We start from the raw sequence: 18,506 nt of genomic DNA, 5'->3' as shown, positions 1-18,506 counted from the left end.
TAGGGCCGGGTTCCAGTGGAAAATATTTCTGGCTGCCTAGCTCTCTTTTATTGTTAAATTACTACTAATTTGGTAAATATGGAGCGAGACGATGAACCTCTACTCGGGTAACGACCCTCCACCGCCGCCGATCGCCTCATCACCCAGAGACCGCAGCTTGTTCCAGATAGTTGGTCAGGCTTCTCTTCAAGCTTCAAGTACTGTATTGGGCTTGAGTTACTATGTGAGCTATTAATGATGATTCTGACCGTGTCTATGGTATCTGCCCTGGAATACGCTCCTTGCGTCCGGCATTACCACGACGAAATTCCCACATCAGAACTCTGCAAGGTTCCTTCAATCCAGCGAAGCTTGGCCGAGATCCGAGGCTGGGCAGCATCCTTTGAGACATTTTCGGGTAAGTAACCTGATTTGCATAAATACATTTGACACTGAGGTTACTGGCAGCCATCATTGTCGCGTTGCCCATTGGGCGCATTGCTGATCACCGAGGTCAACGCGGCGTGTTTATGGTTGTTGTGGCGGGCATCTTGATGAATCTCACTTGGACTCTAGTCGTTCGTAAGCCTTCAACTGTAAGCATACAATATCATGGGGCTAACAGTATAATAGTCACTAATCTTGTACTACCCATTAAGCTGGTGTGGGCCTCTTCTCTCTTCCTCCTCGTGGGAGGAGGAAGGTACGCTGCTGAAATGTTACTTGCTGCGATGATTGCAAAAGCATGAACCGAGGAAACCAGGTAATATTCAGCCTTGAGTGACCTGAGGGTAGAGCTTACGTTTACAGGACTCGGGGCCTATACTACTTCTACTCGTGTTTCATTTTTAGCGAGTTGGTAGGACCGCCAGTGGCATCTGTTGCTGCTGATATTTCACCATGGCTGCCCTTCTTCATCAGCTATGTCTTACTATTGTTGAACTTTCCGCTCCTTTTGACCATGCCAAAAGATTATATAGTCCCACCCACGGCGACCATTGACTCGACTGAAGACCCGCCAAGGTCGTACGAACATGACCACAGGATTCTGCGGGCAGTTGTCTATGCCTCTTATAATCAGGTCCATCTTCTCCGCTTCATGTTCTCGAGTCGGAATATGTGCCTGGCAGCAGTAGTGTTTCTTATCAGCACCTTTCGAGGCATCTCACTCCGCGCGTTAGTACAGTATGCATCCTCTCGTTTTGATTGGAAGCTTTCGAGGGCAAGTTTGGCAGTTCGCGAAATGTGCACATAAATTGATAAGCGAACCAGACAAACGCTCTCATTAGCGAAGTCGCTCTTGTCAACTTGGGATTATTCTTTTTCATCATGCCTGCTCTGCTGCGGATCGTTAGCAAGTACCTGAAGCCCATACCTCAGGTCTTGAATCTTGGAATTGTAAGAGCCAGCTTGTTGCTCCTCCTCCTGGGGTCACTCTTGCTCGCATTTGCCAAAAACTCAGCGTTCCTGATTGCGGGTGAGTTGTATTACATTCGAGGCTCTCTAATTCTTTTGATGTGACGGATTCCATATAGCAACGATGATCTACGGTCTCGGATTTGGTGCCCGCTCGACACTCTTATCACTCGTCACCTCGTGGATTGACCCCAAACAAGCCGGTACCCTTTTCAGCGCCGTGTTTCTCGTCGAACAGATTGGGATGTTAGGGGGGGGGGAACCACTGGCACAGAATGTGCTTGGGATCTCACTCGGGTTGCAAGATCCTTGGAAAGGCTTGCCATTCATCTGCACTGCGGTAAGCCCTCAGGTTCTAAAGAAAGTATGACTTTTTGACAAAAGCCAAGGTTTTCTATTTCATCAGCATAGTTTGCGTCTTCTTGATCTAAGTAGAGCGCGAGTAGGAACCTGCAACTTTGCAGTTGTTGATGTGACGGAGAAGATCTTGTTCATAAGTTCTTGAGTTGCAAGTCGCTTCAGGTGACTTTGATCAAAGGTCGGCGAAATGTCTTACCACGGATACTTTTATTGTCTGACTCACTTGAAAGAACATCGCCAACAACCGCAGGGGCGCTTAGCAGATCCTAACTCTGATTTAAGCAAAGCTTCTGGGCTTTTACATGACATTTTATGCTATCTGCTCCATTACTGAAGGAATATTAGTCTTGACCTATTTTTCATATAATATGTTATCATTTTCGAGGATTATACGCCTTTGAACTTTTCTGTAGGCTTCTTAGCTAAACAACTCTTAAAGACAACAACTCTTTCATCCACTCACGATTTCTTGTCACTTTAGATGAGCACTTCAATTGCCTCGTAGGAGTTGACTAGCACTATTGACAGCAGATGGAGATGTGTTGGAGTGCATAGATGGCATACCTGAATAAATAATCGCATGCGGCTGCTCTACATCTGACTTGATGGTGCTTTCCATAGCTGCTCCTTCCAACACTCACTCTGGGTCTTGAGGTTCCTCACCACCAACGCAGGAAGGTGCTGCCAGCTCTTTGCAACACATTCCACCAAATCATTTTGCCAATTTCATTCTGAATCTCAAAATTATCACCGCCCTTATCTATCACAACCTAGATAATACCCTCTATTCACCACAGTGGATCGATCGCAACATGGATGTGAATATAGAGCTATTCCGCTCCATGCCATCTAGAACCGCTAGTCGCTCGTCCTCAAGTTACTTCCAGAGCAGCGATAGCCAGGCACATCTCGACAACACTGCAGTCCGGAACTCCTTGGCCCCCAGGCGACCGCAGACCAGCCTAAGCGAATACTCTGGATACGATCACTCAGGGAATAGCACAAGACCTAACATCTCAAGGCCTTCTACTGTACGCCCTGGATCGAGGCCTGGCACAGCATCTGGAAGGAAGTCTCGTAACGGAACTGCCTCTTCCATCCTCGGGCTTAGCGAAGCGCAGACCATTGTATGCGCCGTGAGCGAGGCTCGGGGAGTTTCCCCTGCAGTAGGTATCGCATTCGTCAATGTTTCTCTCGGGGAGGCTGTCATAAGTCAAATATGTGACAACCAATCGTATGTCAAGACAATTCACAAGATCCAGCTGTCTGCACCCTCACGCATTCTCTTCATGACTACTGCCTGTCCCCCAAACAACCCTAGCTCCCTCTTTTCTCTTGTCCAAGACCTCATTCCTGACGTCCAAATCGACGCATTGGAAAGGTCAGCATGGTCGGAGACAGAAGGCCTGGAGTATATCCACAACCTAGCTTTCAAGGATGACATAGAGCCTTTGAAGGTGGCTACGCAGGGCAAGTTCTATGCCATTTGTTCTCTTGCCGCTGTAAGTGAAATCACCCGGGGCCTTCAATGAAGGCACTAACTCGGAACAGGCAATGAAGTATATCCAGCAACACTTCTCAATCAACTTCGTGCCTCACTCGCTCCGCATCCTATACCGACCTTCAGAAGATACCATGATGATTGACATTTCGGCTATTCAATCGCTCGAGATCATGCAGAACATACGAAACTCAAAGTCTAAAGATTCGCTCTTCGGCCTGTTGAACCATACATGCACCCCGATGGGTTCAAGGATGCTTCGTAGCAATATCCTGCAGCCACCCACTCGCCCAGATCTCTTCATCACACCCCGGTATGATGCGCTGGACGAGTTGACCACTAATGAAGAAATGTTCTTGGAGATTCGCAAAGGCAAGGTTTGCAGCGATAACATGGAATATCGCTAACTCGAGCAGCCCTCAAGCTCTTTCATGACACGGAAAAGCTCCTGACCAAGGCAAGCTTACCACCTCATTGATGGATATTCCACTGACTCCCATAGTTGATCATTGTTCCCACCAATGCCGATGTCCAACAAGTAGAAGAACAGATCAACCAGGTCCTCATGATCAAAAGCTTTTTAGAGTCAATCCCCGAACTTCACACGGCGTTGGGTCCTGCCAACAGCGTCTTACTAACTAAAGTCCGAGAGCTGTGTCGCCCTCAAATCACAAGCCACAGTCTCAATACGATCCGACTGACCATTGAGGCGGATGTTACTTACATGAAGTCTGCGCTAGATCTTCGAAATCAGAGAACCTTTGCTGTCAAAGCAGGCATCAACGGAATGCTTGATGTTGCTCGCCAGACATACAAAGAGCTCACAGAAGATATCCACCAGCACATCGATGCTCTGAATGGTACGAAACATTCTTTGGCGCAATACGTCACTAATAAGATCTAGAGGCACACGGGCTTGATGCTAATCTTCGATACGATAATGGGCGCAAGTATTGGCTTAGGCTGCGAGCGGCAGACTTCGATGACCGTCCCCTCCCGGATCTGTTGATCAATGTGGTGCGAAAGAAGGACAAGATTGAATGCCAGACACTTGACTTGGTCAAGCTGAATCTGAGGTTATCAGATACCTCCAATGAGGTTGTCATTCGAAGCGACAAGGTTATACAAGACTTGCTGAAAGAACTACGTTCTGATGTCCCACACTTATTCCGCGTCTGCGAATCGGTTGCGCTTGTCGACATGATCACTTCCTTCGCGCAGCTTGCAACCACCCGGGACTACGTGAAGCCAGATCTCAGCACGACGCTCGCATTGAAAGCAGCGAGACACCCTGTCCTCGATAAAGTGAGTGCAAGAAGCCGCTACTGATACACGCTGACTGACTGATATAGACTATGAACGGCACCTTTGTGCCCAATGACTACTACTCCACAGAGCAATATTGCTTCCACATCGTGACGGGCTGTAATATGAGTGGTAAAAGCACATACATACGGGCGGTCGCATTGCTTCAGATCATGGCGCAAATCGGATCGTTTGTGCCTGCCGAGTATGCTGCTTTCCCCATCATCCACAGTATCTTTGCGCGAGTTTCGCTTGATGACAACATCGAGAGTAACCTTTCGACCTTTTCTGTTGAAATGCGAGAAATGTCTTTCATCCTGAGGAACATTGACGACAAGAGCCTGGCCGTGATCGATGAACTGGGGAGGGCCACGAGTAACCGAGATGGTCTGGCAATTGCGATTGCAATGTCTGAAGCCTTGATTCTAAGCAAGGCATCTATCTGGTTTGCGACACACTACGTTGATCTGACAAAGGTTCTCGCGGATCGTCCAGGCATTCTCAACCTTCACCTAGCTGCCACTACCTCGACAACTGAGGATGGATTGCCTCATATTACGATGCTTTACAAGGCGACTTCTGGTGCTATACGAGGTGAAGAACACTATGGCATAAATTTGGCACGTGCTATCGGGCTTCCTCAGTCCTTTATTGACAAAGCCGAAGAGGTGGCCAAGGACATCAGGCAAAAACGAGAAACGACCAAGCGTAGCTCAGAGTCAACTAGACTTGTAGCCCGCCGAAAGCTCATTCTTAACCTTCAGGATGCATTGAGACAGGCCAAGGATTCTGGAAGCGAGGAGGCCCTTCCCGGTTATCTGCAGCGTTTACAAGAAGACTTTGTTGCCCGAATGGAGGAAGTTGACAACATGTAGTTGGGAAGCATTATTTGGCCACCGATCTGGGGCGTATATGAATGGTCAGTCATGCTGTACTCGTTGTGAGATGTTCTATGTTTATTATGTTCATATCGTTGAAGCTGTTTATACACCTGGGCGTTTGTAATCTAATTCTCGGACACGCTTCCAGACCTCTCTCACTGCTCGTTCTTGTGTCTGTCGTCCTGTTTCGATTTCTGACGGGCCGGCGGGGCTATCAAGTGTTAGTAAATGAGCCTTCAAGCTTCAGTTGATATGTTCATACCGTATGGCTAGATACAATCGGCCTCCAAGATGTGCCCTTGTAATGTCGGCAGTCTCTGGGTCGCTGGGAGGATTGGCTGTTGTCACAAGACCACCAGCCTCTTCTAGAATCGCGAAACCGGCCGCGACGTCCCTATTCAAGTTAGCATCTCTGTTGTGCTGTAAAGTAACGCGTGAGGTTGCGTACCATTCCCAGCATCCACCCTCCCACCAGATATCGAAAGATCCCATAGCAGTGTAAGCAAGATCCAATGTCGCACTGCCCAAGCTTCGCACGCCATGAACCATACCACCCTTGCCTCCCCTACCACTTCTCTCCGAGGCCATGTTTACGAAAGACTCAATCTTTCGCGACATGTTGCCATCTGGAATATCGCGACGGTCCTTGCCCCATTCACAGGAAAACGTACAACCGCTAGGCGCATTAGCAGGCATCGGAGGGATCGGGTTTCGAATCAACGGTAGTCGCTGTGTCTCATTGAGCCATGCGCCTCGTCCTGTGCACGACGAGAAGAATTGGCGAAGGAATGGCGCGTTGATGACACCAATGACTGGAACACCCTTGACGACTAGAGCGATCGATACGCAGAACATGGGAAAGAGATGTGTAAAGTTGACGGTGCCATCGAGAGGATCAACTACCCATGTTGGTTTGTCTTCAACGAGGTATGTTCGCGAAGCGCCAGCAGAGTAGGACTCTTCTCCGAGGAATCTGCTATGGTTAGTGGCGGTCATGATAAGACGAGGGGTAAGACGCACCCATGATCAGGATATTTACTGAGAACAGTTGTGCGGATAAAGTTCTCAACATCTAAACAGTCAGTACTATACCATGGACATGAGGATACAAGAAGGGAATACCATTGTCTGTCTTTGTCACGATATCTACCGAGTTCTCTTTCTCAACATACGAAACCGCACTCGAAGACTGTCCACTCCCATCGATGCGGCGCTGAGCAGCGGCCATGAGCATGTCACCGGCATCTTTGCCGAGCTGCACGGCAAAAGCGTAAATGTCGTCCAACTCGTGCTGCTCCATTATTATTATTATTTTTGAGTGTGGAAACTAATTTTGTTTTTCCAGAAGACGCAGTAGAGAGAAAAAGGATAAAGTCCACGGCAGCTGTTTTGTTGTAGTGAATGCCGTATGAAACCGTAGCTTGCGTGTTTTCCGCGGTAACGGATTATGATGCGCTGTGGGGAGGGGGATTGGTAGTGGGGGGAGGAGGGGTAGAGGGGGATGAAGGCTTAACCGCGGGGCGGGGGATGCCGAGAGTTTGGGGATGGGGGATGGGGGATGAATGGGAAAAGCTGGGGAATTGGCGGAGTTTTACTTTTGCGAGGGATCATTGATAAGTGACTTGAGGAGAGATACTCAGTAAACAACAAAATAATCAACTGATATTGATATTCATACACAATCCATCATGTCTCGTCGTCTCCTCCTCATCAACGGCCCAAACCTCAATCTCCTCGGCACACGCGAGCCACACATCTACGGCTCAACCACGCTCGCCGACGTCGAGTCCTCCGCCTCAGCCCAAGCATCATCCCTCTCATCCAGCCTAGAGTCCTTCCAAGCCAACAGCGAAGGCGCCATCGTCGACCGAATCCACGAGGCGCGAGGAAACGTCGATGCCATCATCATCAACGCGGGCGCTTACACACATACCAGCGTGGCGATAAGGGACGCACTGGTGGGAGTAAATATCCCGTTTGTGGAGGTGCACATCACGAATGTTCATGCGAGGGAGGCCTTTAGACATCATAGTTATCTGTGTGATAAGGCAGAGGCGGTGATTTGTGGGCTGGGGGTGTTTGGGTATAGTGCTGCGATTGAGTATGCTGTTAAACACTTGAAGTTGAGGACGAAGCTATAGGTGTTGGCACTGAATTAAAAGAGTTTGTAGAAATTGAACGGTTGAAAGTGTTTGTTTACAGTCCACACATCATCAACGGATTAAGTGACTGTGGAGTTGTGATGGAGTGTTCACTGAGCAATTCAAGACAGCAGATGATAGTAACAATGCATTCTGGTGGTATTATGAACAATGCAACAACAAAACAGATATTATCTACAACATGGCCTGCAGCCTGGGCTGAACATCATCCGCCGTTCTCAACCCCAGCTCAACCTTCATCTTCTCCCACGACTCAGCCGCCCTCTTGGCCGTCTCCTCCGGCACAATCTGATCCCTATCACAAAACCTCCTATTAAACACTTCAAAGCTCAACCACCCCTCAAACCCCAACCCTTGCACAACAGCTCTCAGTAATTGCTTACACGGGAGATACGCATTATACGAACTCTCCCCGTAGAACAACCTCGCGTTCCTCGACCAGCTCATCCGTGACGGCTGCTCCGCGTTGTAAAACGGATGGCTCTCGTTCAGAGGAGAACTGAGTTTCTCGCCGTCAGCCACTTGCACTAGAAAGACTTTGCTGACGTCGATGTCTGTGAGGATACGCTTGATGGACTCTTTGGTGACGGTGTCGCAGTCCTTTGTCTTGCCGCCTACGGCTGCAGGGTCGGCATAGATTCGACCGAGGATGTTATAACTATCCAGGCAGATACCGAAATTCTCACGGTCAACGCGCTGGATTATATCCCAACTCTGCTCCCACTTGTTGATCCTCGTTCCCCAACATAACGCCTCAAAAGCAAACTTGATCTGCGGCTGTTGCTCCAGCCCCATATCAGCAGCCACCGTGAAATCAGCGGCTATAACATCCATATCATCTGTAAGTTGCTCCTCTGGCAAGAAGCTACTAGGGAACAAGATAAGATCTGTTTCCAATGCGTGACATAGCTCAAACCATAGCTTGAGTTGTTCAAATTGTTGTGCTTGTGCTTGACGGTCGATGAGGCCGCCAAAGTGCATGAAGGGCTGGAGACAGATGATGGTGAGGGAGCGGGCGGCGCAGAGGTCGCGGATTGTGCGGGCGGCGGTGATTTGGTTAGAGGGTGTGTCGCCGCCTGGGAGGGATTTGGCGAGGTCGACGAGGTCTTCGTAGAAGACTTCTATGCCTTGGAAGCCGTATTTTGCGGCCATGTCGAGTTTGTGGGGGAGGGAGTGGCCTGCGAAACAACGGCCTAGGGACATTGTGCATATGCTTGGTTTGTGAGCCATGGCTGCGGTATCAGACAATCGTATACTGAAGTCGCTAATGTGATGTAGTGGATGGGTATAAGTGGTAGTATAGTATGGTGAATGACACTCGATGATAGAAGGCTTATATGAACAGCGATGGATACAATAACGAGATAACTAGAGAAACAAAGCACCGCTGATGCTGTGGCAACTTGATATAGAATCTACAGAGCGGAGAATGCCCCTGATCAAGACTCGATGATAAAGCAATCATTCATCCAATACCACCCCCGTTTTCCCATCTCGATCTTACCTTATCCATCGTCATATCAAAAAAAGCCGTCACGAGGCGGTACCAGCCGAGCCATGCTAATCGTTTAAGAGGAGATACCCATTCGCAAGAAAATGATAAGGCAATTTCCACGGTCGCTACCGCACACAGTCTTACATCACGGGGGGGATGAAGGTGATGTTTATCCATTACCCGGGGCCGAGGTGGCTAAGTCTTTATCCGACGGTGGAGGTCCAGACCCGGTAATTTCTTGCATTGCAACCCCAGCTTTAGTGGATAAACCCTCTGAGGCGGAGGTCTCGGCGGGGGGGCAATGAGAAGCGAGGATCTGGGGTTTTTTTCCATTGCGTTCTCTGCTACTGGACGGTTTATTACTTGAATAGATCTATCGTCGCTACTTTCCAGGATCATTCCCTCAATCAGGCCACTTTCTTGTCTCTTGTCTCTTGCACTATCTATCTATCTATCATGTCTGTCCAGCAAATCTCCTCTGAGCAAGGCTCCGTCTCTGGAGACTCTCTCCAATCGCACCAGGTCTCACAGCTCCAACGCCACGGGTACCTGTTTGGCAAGAAATTGACTGCTTCGCTGTCGCCGTTTCTTCATAATGTTATTTATCAAGATTTGGGCTTGAAGTGGGGTCAGGTTAGACTTGATTCAGCTGATATTCCTGGCTTTTTGGAGTTGGCGCAACATCCCGACTTTTACGGTACGTTCCATTCACCCATTCACTCACTCAATTGAGTAACTGACGATGAACAGGCGCCTCAGTTACCATGCCTAACAAAGTCGCCATCATCCCTTACCTAGATGAACTCACAGAAGAATGCCGCGACGTCGGCGCCTGCAACACCCTCTTCATCCGTGAGCGCGACGGCCGCCGTATCTTCTGCGGCGCAAACACAGACGTCATCGGCATCCGCGACTCATTCTACCAAAACATCGACAACCCCGACGCTGTCTTCCACAACAAGCCCGCCCTCGTAGTCGGCGGTGGCGGCGCCGCTAGAAGTGCTATCTATGCGCTGCGCAAGTGGATGAAGGTCAAGACGATTTACCTCGTCAACCGCGACGAGGCAGAGGTCACCGCCGTGATCGCCGACTGTGCTGAGCGCGGCTATGGCGAGGGTTTACTACACGTCAAGGATGTAGCCCAGGCACAAGGTCTCGAAGCACCCGGTGCTATCGTAGCGTGCGTACCAGACTTTGAGCCCGAGACAGAAGAGGAGATTCGCGCGCGCGCGGTGACAGAGACGTTTTTGGATAAGGAGCAGAAGGGCGCTATTCTGGAGATGTGCTACAACCCCACGCCTTTTACGAGATTGGGCGGTATTGCAGAGGATAAAGGGTGGAAGGTTATTCTGGGAACGGAGGCGTTGATTTATCAGGGCTTGGAGCAGGACAAGTACTGGACTGGAAAGCAGTTGGAGGAAATGCCGATTGAAAAGGTGCATGTTGCTATTGCGGAGAAGGTTGCACAGAGGGCGGAGGCGAAGCTGTGAGGGAGGGTTTGTGTTTTATTGGGCATAGATAAATAGCGTGCATTACATTATTGGCGTTTTGTTAGATGAATGATTGGACTTTTTGTTACTTCATTGCCTTTGTTGCTGTTGGTTGACGATAATGTGATGCTTCTTTAGGTACCCTAAACTTACCTAAATTTATAAATCTTTACCTAAATATAAGCTTTTAGCTGGTCAAAGGCATCATTACTTTATCCAATCATTGCAACAACTGGCCAGGCAGCAAACATATAGACTTTTATTTTCCTCTGTGCCTATGGAAATAAAGAGAATGCCAAGTTGAAGATTCGGCTACCTGATCACCTACCGTGGGTGAAACTTCACCTCGACATGTTCCTCTCAAGATACACACGCAACAAGGCACAAGAAACCAATAATCTACACGGCTTATAGTCTCTCCACAAAAGTCAACACAATGGCTGAATCTTCAAAGCCACGGCCTGTCTTCATCTACGGCACCCTCCGCGCCCGCCCTCTCCTAGCATGGGCTCTAACCGGCGACGCCGCAAACACAGAACTCATCTCAGCCCTCTCCCGTCCAGCCAAAGTACACGGTTATGCACGCTACACAGTGCGCTCACGAGATTATCCCGCCGTTGTAAAGAAAGACGGGCACGAAGTAGATGGTGACCTACTTGTCCTGGAGACCAAGTCTATGCGCAAGAAGCTCGATGACTTTGAGGGCGAAACTTATACTCCTACGAGCGTCGATGTGGTGCTGGATGATGGCAGCGTTGTGGAGGCGGATATGTATGTTTGGGCTGGAGATCAAGATGCGCTGACTGATGAGCCCTGGGATTTGGATATTTTTGTGAAAGACAGGTTGGAGGATTGGGTTGGTCTTTATGAGGGCATGGAGATGGTTGGCGAGGATGAAGATTGACAAGATCTATTGACGTCTAACTATGAGCTTGACTCGTATCTACTCCTCGCCCTAATCCTCTCCCCATAAACAAAGAAACACCACGGTATAGGCGCCATCAAAAACGTGATACCCGCCAAAAGCGTGGTCGCCCATCCCGCGCCAAGCTTCTCAAACATCTGCAGCGCAAACATCGGAAAAGCAAAGCTCAACGAATATCTACTCAGCATCATAGCACCCGATGCCGATGCTCCATACAAAGGACCGTAAGCATCGAGCATAAAGAGATTTACACCAGCATAAATCAGAAGACAAGCCAGCATCGTCATGCCCTGGAAGAAGATGGGGAGAATCCAGTGCAAGCGGAATTCAGCTGTCCACCCTGCTATGAGGAGACTAGCGGGGAGGAGAAAACTCCCGATCATGGAGGAGATGAGGCGATGCTCTGGGGGAAAGGGTTCGCTTGCATCGTGGGTTTGAGTCCAGTGGATAAGGCGCTTTTGATAGTATGAAAAGTCGATTAGGACAAAGGGAGCGCAGGCCAAGAGGGTGCCGAGAGTTATACCCAGATATGAGAGGGACTCGCCGGTTGCGCTGAAATTATAGTAATGTCTGAAGATCCAGGGGACGGATATGATGAATGTGTACAATAGTCCAAAGATGAAGCCGTTGTAGAGACTGACCAGAGTGACGATTGGTTCAGTAAACAGCATATGAAGAGGTCGAAGGATGAGAACCGTAAAGAAATGTCGGACCGTCCGAGCAACAGTTGTTTGCTGGGAAGAGCTATCACCCAGACCCATCCTAATAGCTCGTCTTCGAAGGACAACCTTCTTATAAGTCTCCCTCGTGAACAAAACCGGAATGTAAAGAACACACGTTATCACAACAGCAACCCACTGCGTCCACCGCCACCCAAAAGACCTCTGTACGACCCCCCCAACAAGTGGCCCAACAGCTGCTCCAAGCGAAGGAATAGAGTAGTATATCCCCAAACTCGCCCCGCGATACTGCGGCGCACAGTAATCCATTATCGTAGCAGATGTATTATTAACATTCGGCGATGCAAACATCCCCGCAAAGAACCGAAAAATCGACAAACTCACAATATCCCTTGCACATCCCGATCCCAGCAAAAAAGAAAGAAAGATAGGTGTAGTAGCGACATAGACCGTCTTACGGCCATACGTCTCAGAGAGCGGTGCTCCAACGAGCGGACCGCACGCCATGCCGAGGTTATATAAGCTCAGAGGGAGGACGGAAAGTAAACGGCCTTGGTGGAAGTCATGGCTGACGGTGGTTTGGGCGGGGGCGTATATGGCACCGGCGAAGCAGGATGACCAGGCGAGGGATGTTATGGATGCTATACTAAGGGCTTTTGTGAGGAGGGAGAAGTTTCGGGGGTTGGAGGGATCGTTGGGAGATGTCCAGTCGTAGGCTGCGTTGATGCGGGTTATTGTTTGGGGTGAGATTGTTGGTTCTTGGTGTGAAAGGGTGTTGATATCTATCATTTCTGGGAGAGGGGAGGAGGTTGAAGATTCCATGGTGGTAAGTGCAGGCTTGAGTGTAGGAGGATCTGTAGGAGTAACGTCGAAGTTGAGAAATATATGTTCGGCGAAGACGATATCTTGCCGTGGTGTTGGAGATTCTAGCTTGGCAAGATATGGCATAGTGCCCGGATCCTGGATATCTCAGTTCTGTGAAATATTTCTTACTACTACTAAAGAGTATATATCATAAATAGTATTTACTGATATACCTAATGTCAAACACATGTCTTGAAAGCTGTCAGATGTCTCAAATCGAACAATTCTATCAGCTCAGTAGGGCATACTCAAGGCCGGACGATCTATCACATATGAACTCACAGCCTTGAATAACCTCATACAAGTCTACTTAAGCAATCGGAAATTATAATTGAATTTTGATATCATGTAAGAAATTGCTTTCGCTTCCACCGTGTATCGGTAAGAATGCCTCATGGCCGAAGGATTACCCCGACTGATCTGCAGGGTGGTCTTTCACGTCTGTGGGGTAGTTTTGGTCCATGGGGCGTCATCAGAAGGGCGTAAGCAAACTATTTCCCGAGGCAGGCAATGTATTTGATTCTCAAACCAATCGCTGATTGAAAAGAGTGAGTCATTTGAGATCTGAGGTTGGGTGGTCTGTCTGGATGACGTCGTCTGACTGGTTGATTAAACAAACACAATGGAATTTGGTATCCGAATCTTACTTAGACCAGACTTTTAACAAGTCTCTTGGGGAGTTATTCGAGAGGATAATAGATCTATATAATAGTAAAAAAGTGGTAGAGCTTCCAACCGTTGACTCACCGGCCTTACAATAGTGGTTATGAGAAGGAAATGGTAGATGTCGATTCGCTCGCTCGGAAAATAAGCAGTCTGATTGGCTGGCGTAACAACTCGCCGTGTATAGCGACCCCACGTGATTGAACTCCTCTCGGATGATTACCTCGTCTGTCTTACATCAACCAACTGCATAAATACTCAGATTCCCAATGCTATCAAGACTGAAAATCCCTCATCACTCACTCGTCGCTATATCCTTCAAGTCACACGCCAGAATAACATCCTTCTCCACTCTTGCAATGGCGAGAACCATCGAGAAGAACTTCCAAGCTGCCATCGACTCTGGCAAGATCAACGGAGGCATCATCTGCGCCACCAACTCCAACGGAGACTTCACGTACAACAAAGCCCTTGGAAAGAGAACTCTTCTCTCTGGTGAAAAGCGTCCCCAGCAGCTTGATGATATCTTGTGTCTCGCATCAGCTACAAAGCTCATAGCTTCCATCGCGGCTCTGCAGTGCGTTGATGACGGTCTCCTTACTCTCAAGGGTGATTTATCAAAGATTGCACCGGAGTTGGCAGAGAAACAGGTTCTTATAGACTGGTCAGAAGATGATGAGCCGATTCTTGAACCAACCTGTCAACCTATCACTCTTGAAATGCTGCTTACGCACAGCGCTGGATTGGCGTATGATTTCTTGGATCCGAAGATAGGAAAATGGAGCAGCAAGTATAAACCTAAAGATGGAAAGAAGAGAAAGGTTGAAGACACTTTCATCTATCCTCTTTTGCATCAACCTGGAAAGGGATGGATGTACGGTTCTGGTTTAGACTGGGCAGGTCGAATTGTTGAGCGTGTTACTGGAAATACCTTGGAGGAGCATGTTCATGAGCGTATTCTGAAGCCTCTTGGTTTGAAAACCGACGCTCAGTTCTTTCCTGTTACAAGAGAAGATTTGCGCGAGCGTCTCGTGAATCTCAACCCCGATGATCCGAAGGGTCTTGGCTTTGCAGTCATGGGTCAAGGGGCTGAAATCAACGGCCGATCAGATGGATGTTTCGGCGGCCACGGCCTTGCAATGCCTGCACCAACTTATCTCAAAATCGCTCAGTCCCTACTCGCCAACGACGGAAAACTCCTCAAGCCAGAAACCTGCGCCGACATGTTTCAGAACCATCTTGCCCCTGAAGCACTTGTCGGTCAACAAGGCATGCTAGCTAGTCCACTCGGCCCTTTCTTCAGAGTTGGTATCGGCGAGGAGACAAAGGTTGGGCATGGGCTTGGAGGCACTATTACACTTGAGGATGTTGAGGGATGGTATGGTGCTCATACTATGTCTTGGGGTGGAGGTTTGTCGTTTGCGTGGTTCATTGATCGCAAGAATGATATTTGTGGTGTTGGGGCTGTTCTTGCAAAGTTGCCGCTTGATGGAGGCGTTGCTACAGATTTGAAGGATGTGTTTAGGAAGGATATTTATCAAAAGTACGCTGCGTGGAAGGAGAGTGGCAAGGTATAATATGAGACAGCCAACATTGTGTTAAAATAACTTTGTTATGACCGATCTTTCGCCACCTTGTGACTCAATATTCCCCAACCTTGACCAGCCAGTTTAACCTTTCCTCCTTCTACGATGGGTGACTGGGCCTTTTTATCCTTTGGTGAATGCATTTGAGTTCTCTTTATACGTCAGACGTGATCATTAGATAGGCTGAAAAGCTTATCTTGGGCAATTGTGTTAAGTAGTCGGTATACTGCCTGAACTGATTTGATAAGAGTGTTATTTTGAGTTGATAGAAACCGCCACTGATGCTTACAGCACGCGCCTCACACATGAGACAGCCAAGATACCCTCTGATAAGTCTATTCTGTACCAACTCAGCTCTATCCTAACAAAGCGACATTTAACATATGCAAGCCTTTCCTAACAGGAAAAACTGGTTACTTAATAAAGGCCGCGGTATTCATGTCTTATCGGAACATACCAAGAGTTTCTATACCTATACTCAAAAGCCCTTGTCTGCGCCTCTTCAAGTGGACTATAAGCAAGCCTTTTCAGATGCAAGTACGGAAGAATCATTGTTCTTTGCCATTCTCTTCCAGTGTCATCGAAGGGGGTGTTGTTGATATTGAGTAGGCGAGGTGAAGCAATAGACAACGGATTAGGTTGCCCTCGACTTAAGGAGGCCCCCCGGGAGTGTAGTTATGAAATCCCCTCTATGAATATTGAAGAACACCTCCTCCTTCAGTAGAAAATTCCCTCTTTTGGTACTGTTCACAGCTTCAAGAAGAAGAGGCACCAAGAAGACTGTGGGGTCGAGCTAGGCGGAGGCATTTGCCTTGCCTAGGATGACAAGCATCAAGGTCTTGTACTTCTTGGATTGCCTTCCAAAAGCTGAAGTCAATTGGAATTATTGAGTGTGTTGGCTTGACACGTATCATTGAGATGTCATAAGCTTTAACTGCCAACAAATCTTATACTTTATGAAAGGAGGTAAAACCTCATAATCTAGCTTGTATAAATTGTGAGCCATGTCTCTTATCAGGTAAAATCTATGGTCGAACGCTTGTAAATTCACACCAAACTTAGACAACTCAATGGTACCAACCAGTATGGTTAATAATCCAGTTATAGAGGATGGTAAAAGTGATGTATAAGGGGTATATTAATCCAATTTGGCTTCTATTCAATTTCGCTTTACATTTCGCTTTACATTTCGCATTTAATCATCAAAACTTTTAGACCTTGCCCTCAATCTGCTCAGCATTGGCCTTCTCCTCTCGCAGATCAGCACCATCAACATTGTGACGGAACTCCTCATCCTGGAGTCTCAATTCCTCCATGACAATCTTGTTAGCCCTCCAGATAGGCTTAGTCTCAAACAGCTTGTCCATCGCCTCAAGCGGAACACCCTTGGTCTCGGGGATGCAGAAGAAGACGAAGAAGACGGAAATGACCATGAGAGAGGCGAAGAAGATATATACTCCCCATCCCCAGGCGTTGAACATCTGCTCGGTGAAACGGGCGATGATGAAGTTCCAGAACCAGTTGTTGGCAGCGGCGTTGGCTTGGCCCAGAGAGCGGGTGGTCTGATCGAACATCTCTGAGTTGAGAACCCATGGTGTGCCATTCCAAGAAGGTGTGTAGAAGGCAGTCCAGAGGTAGAAGAAGAAGATAGCTGCGATGCCACCGGAAGAAAGAGTGGGTGTCTCTCCAGCATCGATCTTGGCCTGGTTGTTGGCAATCTTGATGTAGGCACCGATGAAGTACATGCAGAAAGCACCGCCACCAGCACCAATCATGAGAAGGTTTCGGCGACCGACATGATCGATAAGAACGAGAATCCAGACAAAGGTGATGGCCGTCTTGACAACGCCAAAGATACCAGTGGTGAGGAAGCTAGTGTTGGTACCGGTAATACCGATACTTTTGAAGACAGTGGGGCTGTAGTAGTTGATGGCGTTGATACCAGAGCCTGGAAAATGTTAGTCATTGAAGTGAAAACCTAGATGAGCGTGCTTACCGTTCTGGAAGACAAAGAGAAGAGCACCGAGGAGGAAACGCCACCGAACCTTGGCCTGCTTGAGAGCAGCAAAAGGCTTCCAGAAGCCGGCGCCAACCGCGCTGTTGAATCGGTCGATCTCAGCATCGATAAAGCCAATCTCCTCCACGATGTAGATATCCTCTCGGTCAAGGTTTCGCATCCAGCAAAGGTTCTTGATAGCCTTGTCGCGCTTGCCTTTAGAGAACAACCATCGAGGCGACTCAGGGATGAAGACGGCACCGATAAGAAGAAGACCAGCAGGGATGAGCTGAACAGCAAAGGGGATCAGCCAGACGTTCTCGTTCTGGCCAGGGGCGTAAGGGAGGTGCTGGTTGATTCCGTAGTTGATCCAGAAACCAACAAGACCACCGGCTTGCCATCCGACTTCGTAAAGACCGACAAGACGACCTCGTACGGCGGGAGGAGCCAATTCTGAGATGTAAATGGGTGTCATGTTGGAGCATCCACCGACACCGATACCGGCCAAGACGCGTCCACCGATAATAAGGCCGAGACCCCGGGCTCCATTGGCACCCAGCATCATACCAGCACCGACCATAAAGACAAGAGAGAAGAGGATGAGAGAGTATCGGCGACCAATAAAGTAGCTGCTGACGTAGGCGAACAGAGATCCAAAGAAGGCACCGGCCTGGTACACAGAGACAATGTTCTGCTTGACCAGCGCAAGCGCATTAGGCTCATAATTCTCAAAGTTAAACTCCTGCACGAATGAGGGCAAAGCAAGGGTCGTGCCGATGAAAGCAGAGTCGTAACCGATTGTGCAAGCAGCCATTGATGCAATGGCGGCGCATGTGTAGACGCGCCAGTTGTAGACGGCCTTCGGCGTAGGCCGATCTTCTTGCAGAGTCAAGAGGCCCATGATTGCGGCGTCTCAAGGCTCAAACCTGAACTTTACAGCTTGAGAACTGTTGCAGCTTGTGGGGAGATAAAGTTGCAAAGAAGGTAGTGGATGAACTGGAGAGTCGAAGAGACAATTCCCAAAACCCGGTGGGGGGCAAAGATTTATACAAGTCAAGTTGACCCATATTCCCCCTAGTCTAGCAGTAAAACCCGTTTCCAAAGACTAGTGTGCCGCTGCCAGCAAGGGCCAACTCAATTCAACAACCGAACAACTGCTTCTCCAGAATTGGGGATTCAGTCCGGGGTTTGCGGGGTTGGATC

General features: G+C 48.6%; 9 protein-coding genes across 9 annotated transcripts; 5 read left to right on the top strand and 4 right to left on the bottom strand.

Annotated features, from left to right (window-relative positions):
- Nucleotides 1-255: 255 nt before the first annotated feature.
- On the top strand, nucleotides 256-5,436 carry FSUBG_2346 (DNA mismatch repair MSH4; the record flags this gene model as incomplete). The annotated part of the gene is made up of 11 exons (XM_036680108.1): nucleotides 256-397; nucleotides 448-561; nucleotides 613-682; nucleotides 724-742; nucleotides 1,252-1,456; nucleotides 1,515-1,735; nucleotides 2,553-3,257; nucleotides 3,307-3,633; nucleotides 3,759-4,116; nucleotides 4,161-4,561; nucleotides 4,609-5,436. 11 exons carry the CDS (start codon nucleotides 256-258, stop codon nucleotides 5,434-5,436), a joined length of 3,390 nt encoding a protein of 1,129 aa, XP_036542265.1.
- A 108-nt stretch (nucleotides 5,437-5,544) lies between these two features.
- On the bottom strand, nucleotides 5,545-6,742 carry FSUBG_2345 (QA-X; the record flags this gene model as incomplete). Its single annotated transcript, XM_036680107.1, has 5 exons — nucleotides 5,545-5,653; nucleotides 5,705-5,836; nucleotides 5,891-6,415; nucleotides 6,463-6,514; nucleotides 6,565-6,742. 5 exons carry the CDS (start codon nucleotides 6,740-6,742, stop codon nucleotides 5,545-5,547), a joined length of 996 nt encoding a protein of 331 aa, XP_036542264.1.
- Nucleotides 6,743-7,130: 388 nt separating this feature from the next.
- FSUBG_2344 (catabolic 3-dehydroquinase) lies at nucleotides 7,131-7,628 on the top strand (the record flags this gene model as incomplete). Its single annotated transcript, XM_036680106.1, has 2 exons — nucleotides 7,131-7,406; nucleotides 7,614-7,628. The coding sequence occupies 2 exons, from the start codon at nucleotides 7,131-7,133 to the stop codon at nucleotides 7,626-7,628; spliced, it is 291 nt and encodes a 96-aa protein (XP_036542263.1).
- Nucleotides 7,629-7,778: 150 nt separating this feature from the next.
- Nucleotides 7,779-8,834, bottom strand: FSUBG_2343 (4-hydroxyphenylpyruvate dioxygenase; the record flags this gene model as incomplete). The annotated part of the gene is made up of 1 exon (XM_036680105.1): nucleotides 7,779-8,834. The coding sequence occupies one exon, from the start codon at nucleotides 8,832-8,834 to the stop codon at nucleotides 7,779-7,781; it is 1,056 nt and encodes a 351-aa protein (XP_036542262.1).
- A 721-nt stretch (nucleotides 8,835-9,555) lies between these two features.
- On the top strand, nucleotides 9,556-10,589 carry FSUBG_2342 (quinate dehydrogenase; the record flags this gene model as incomplete). Its single annotated transcript, XM_036680104.1, has 2 exons — nucleotides 9,556-9,796; nucleotides 9,850-10,589. 2 exons carry the CDS (start codon nucleotides 9,556-9,558, stop codon nucleotides 10,587-10,589), a joined length of 981 nt encoding a protein of 326 aa, XP_036542261.1.
- A 436-nt stretch (nucleotides 10,590-11,025) lies between these two features.
- FSUBG_2341 (uncharacterized protein) lies at nucleotides 11,026-11,493 on the top strand (the record flags this gene model as incomplete). The annotated part of the gene is made up of 1 exon (XM_036680103.1): nucleotides 11,026-11,493. One exon carries the CDS (start codon nucleotides 11,026-11,028, stop codon nucleotides 11,491-11,493), a length of 468 nt encoding a protein of 155 aa, XP_036542260.1.
- Nucleotides 11,494-11,513: 20 nt separating this feature from the next.
- Nucleotides 11,514-13,142, bottom strand: FSUBG_2340 (polyamine transporter 4; the record flags this gene model as incomplete). The annotated part of the gene is made up of 2 exons (XM_036680102.1): nucleotides 11,514-12,482; nucleotides 12,579-13,142. The coding sequence occupies 2 exons, from the start codon at nucleotides 13,140-13,142 to the stop codon at nucleotides 11,514-11,516; spliced, it is 1,533 nt and encodes a 510-aa protein (XP_036542259.1).
- A 938-nt stretch (nucleotides 13,143-14,080) lies between these two features.
- FSUBG_2339 (beta-lactamase) lies at nucleotides 14,081-15,298 on the top strand (the record flags this gene model as incomplete). Its single annotated transcript, XM_036680100.1, has 1 exon — nucleotides 14,081-15,298. The coding sequence occupies one exon, from the start codon at nucleotides 14,081-14,083 to the stop codon at nucleotides 15,296-15,298; it is 1,218 nt and encodes a 405-aa protein (XP_036542258.1).
- Nucleotides 15,299-16,518: 1,220 nt separating this feature from the next.
- FSUBG_2338 (quinate permease) lies at nucleotides 16,519-18,204 on the bottom strand (the record flags this gene model as incomplete). The annotated part of the gene is made up of 2 exons (XM_036680099.1): nucleotides 16,519-17,255; nucleotides 17,304-18,204. The coding sequence occupies 2 exons, from the start codon at nucleotides 18,202-18,204 to the stop codon at nucleotides 16,519-16,521; spliced, it is 1,638 nt and encodes a 545-aa protein (XP_036542257.1).
- Nucleotides 18,205-18,506: the final 302 nt, after the last annotated feature.

Source organism: Fusarium subglutinans (assembly GCF_013396075.1).
Source record: "Fusarium subglutinans strain NRRL 66333 chromosome Unknown NRRL66333_c0000019, whole genome shotgun sequence".
Lineage (NCBI taxonomy): Eukaryota > Fungi > Ascomycota > Sordariomycetes > Hypocreales > Nectriaceae > Fusarium > Fusarium subglutinans.
This window is presented reverse-complemented; position numbering and strand designations above follow the sequence as displayed.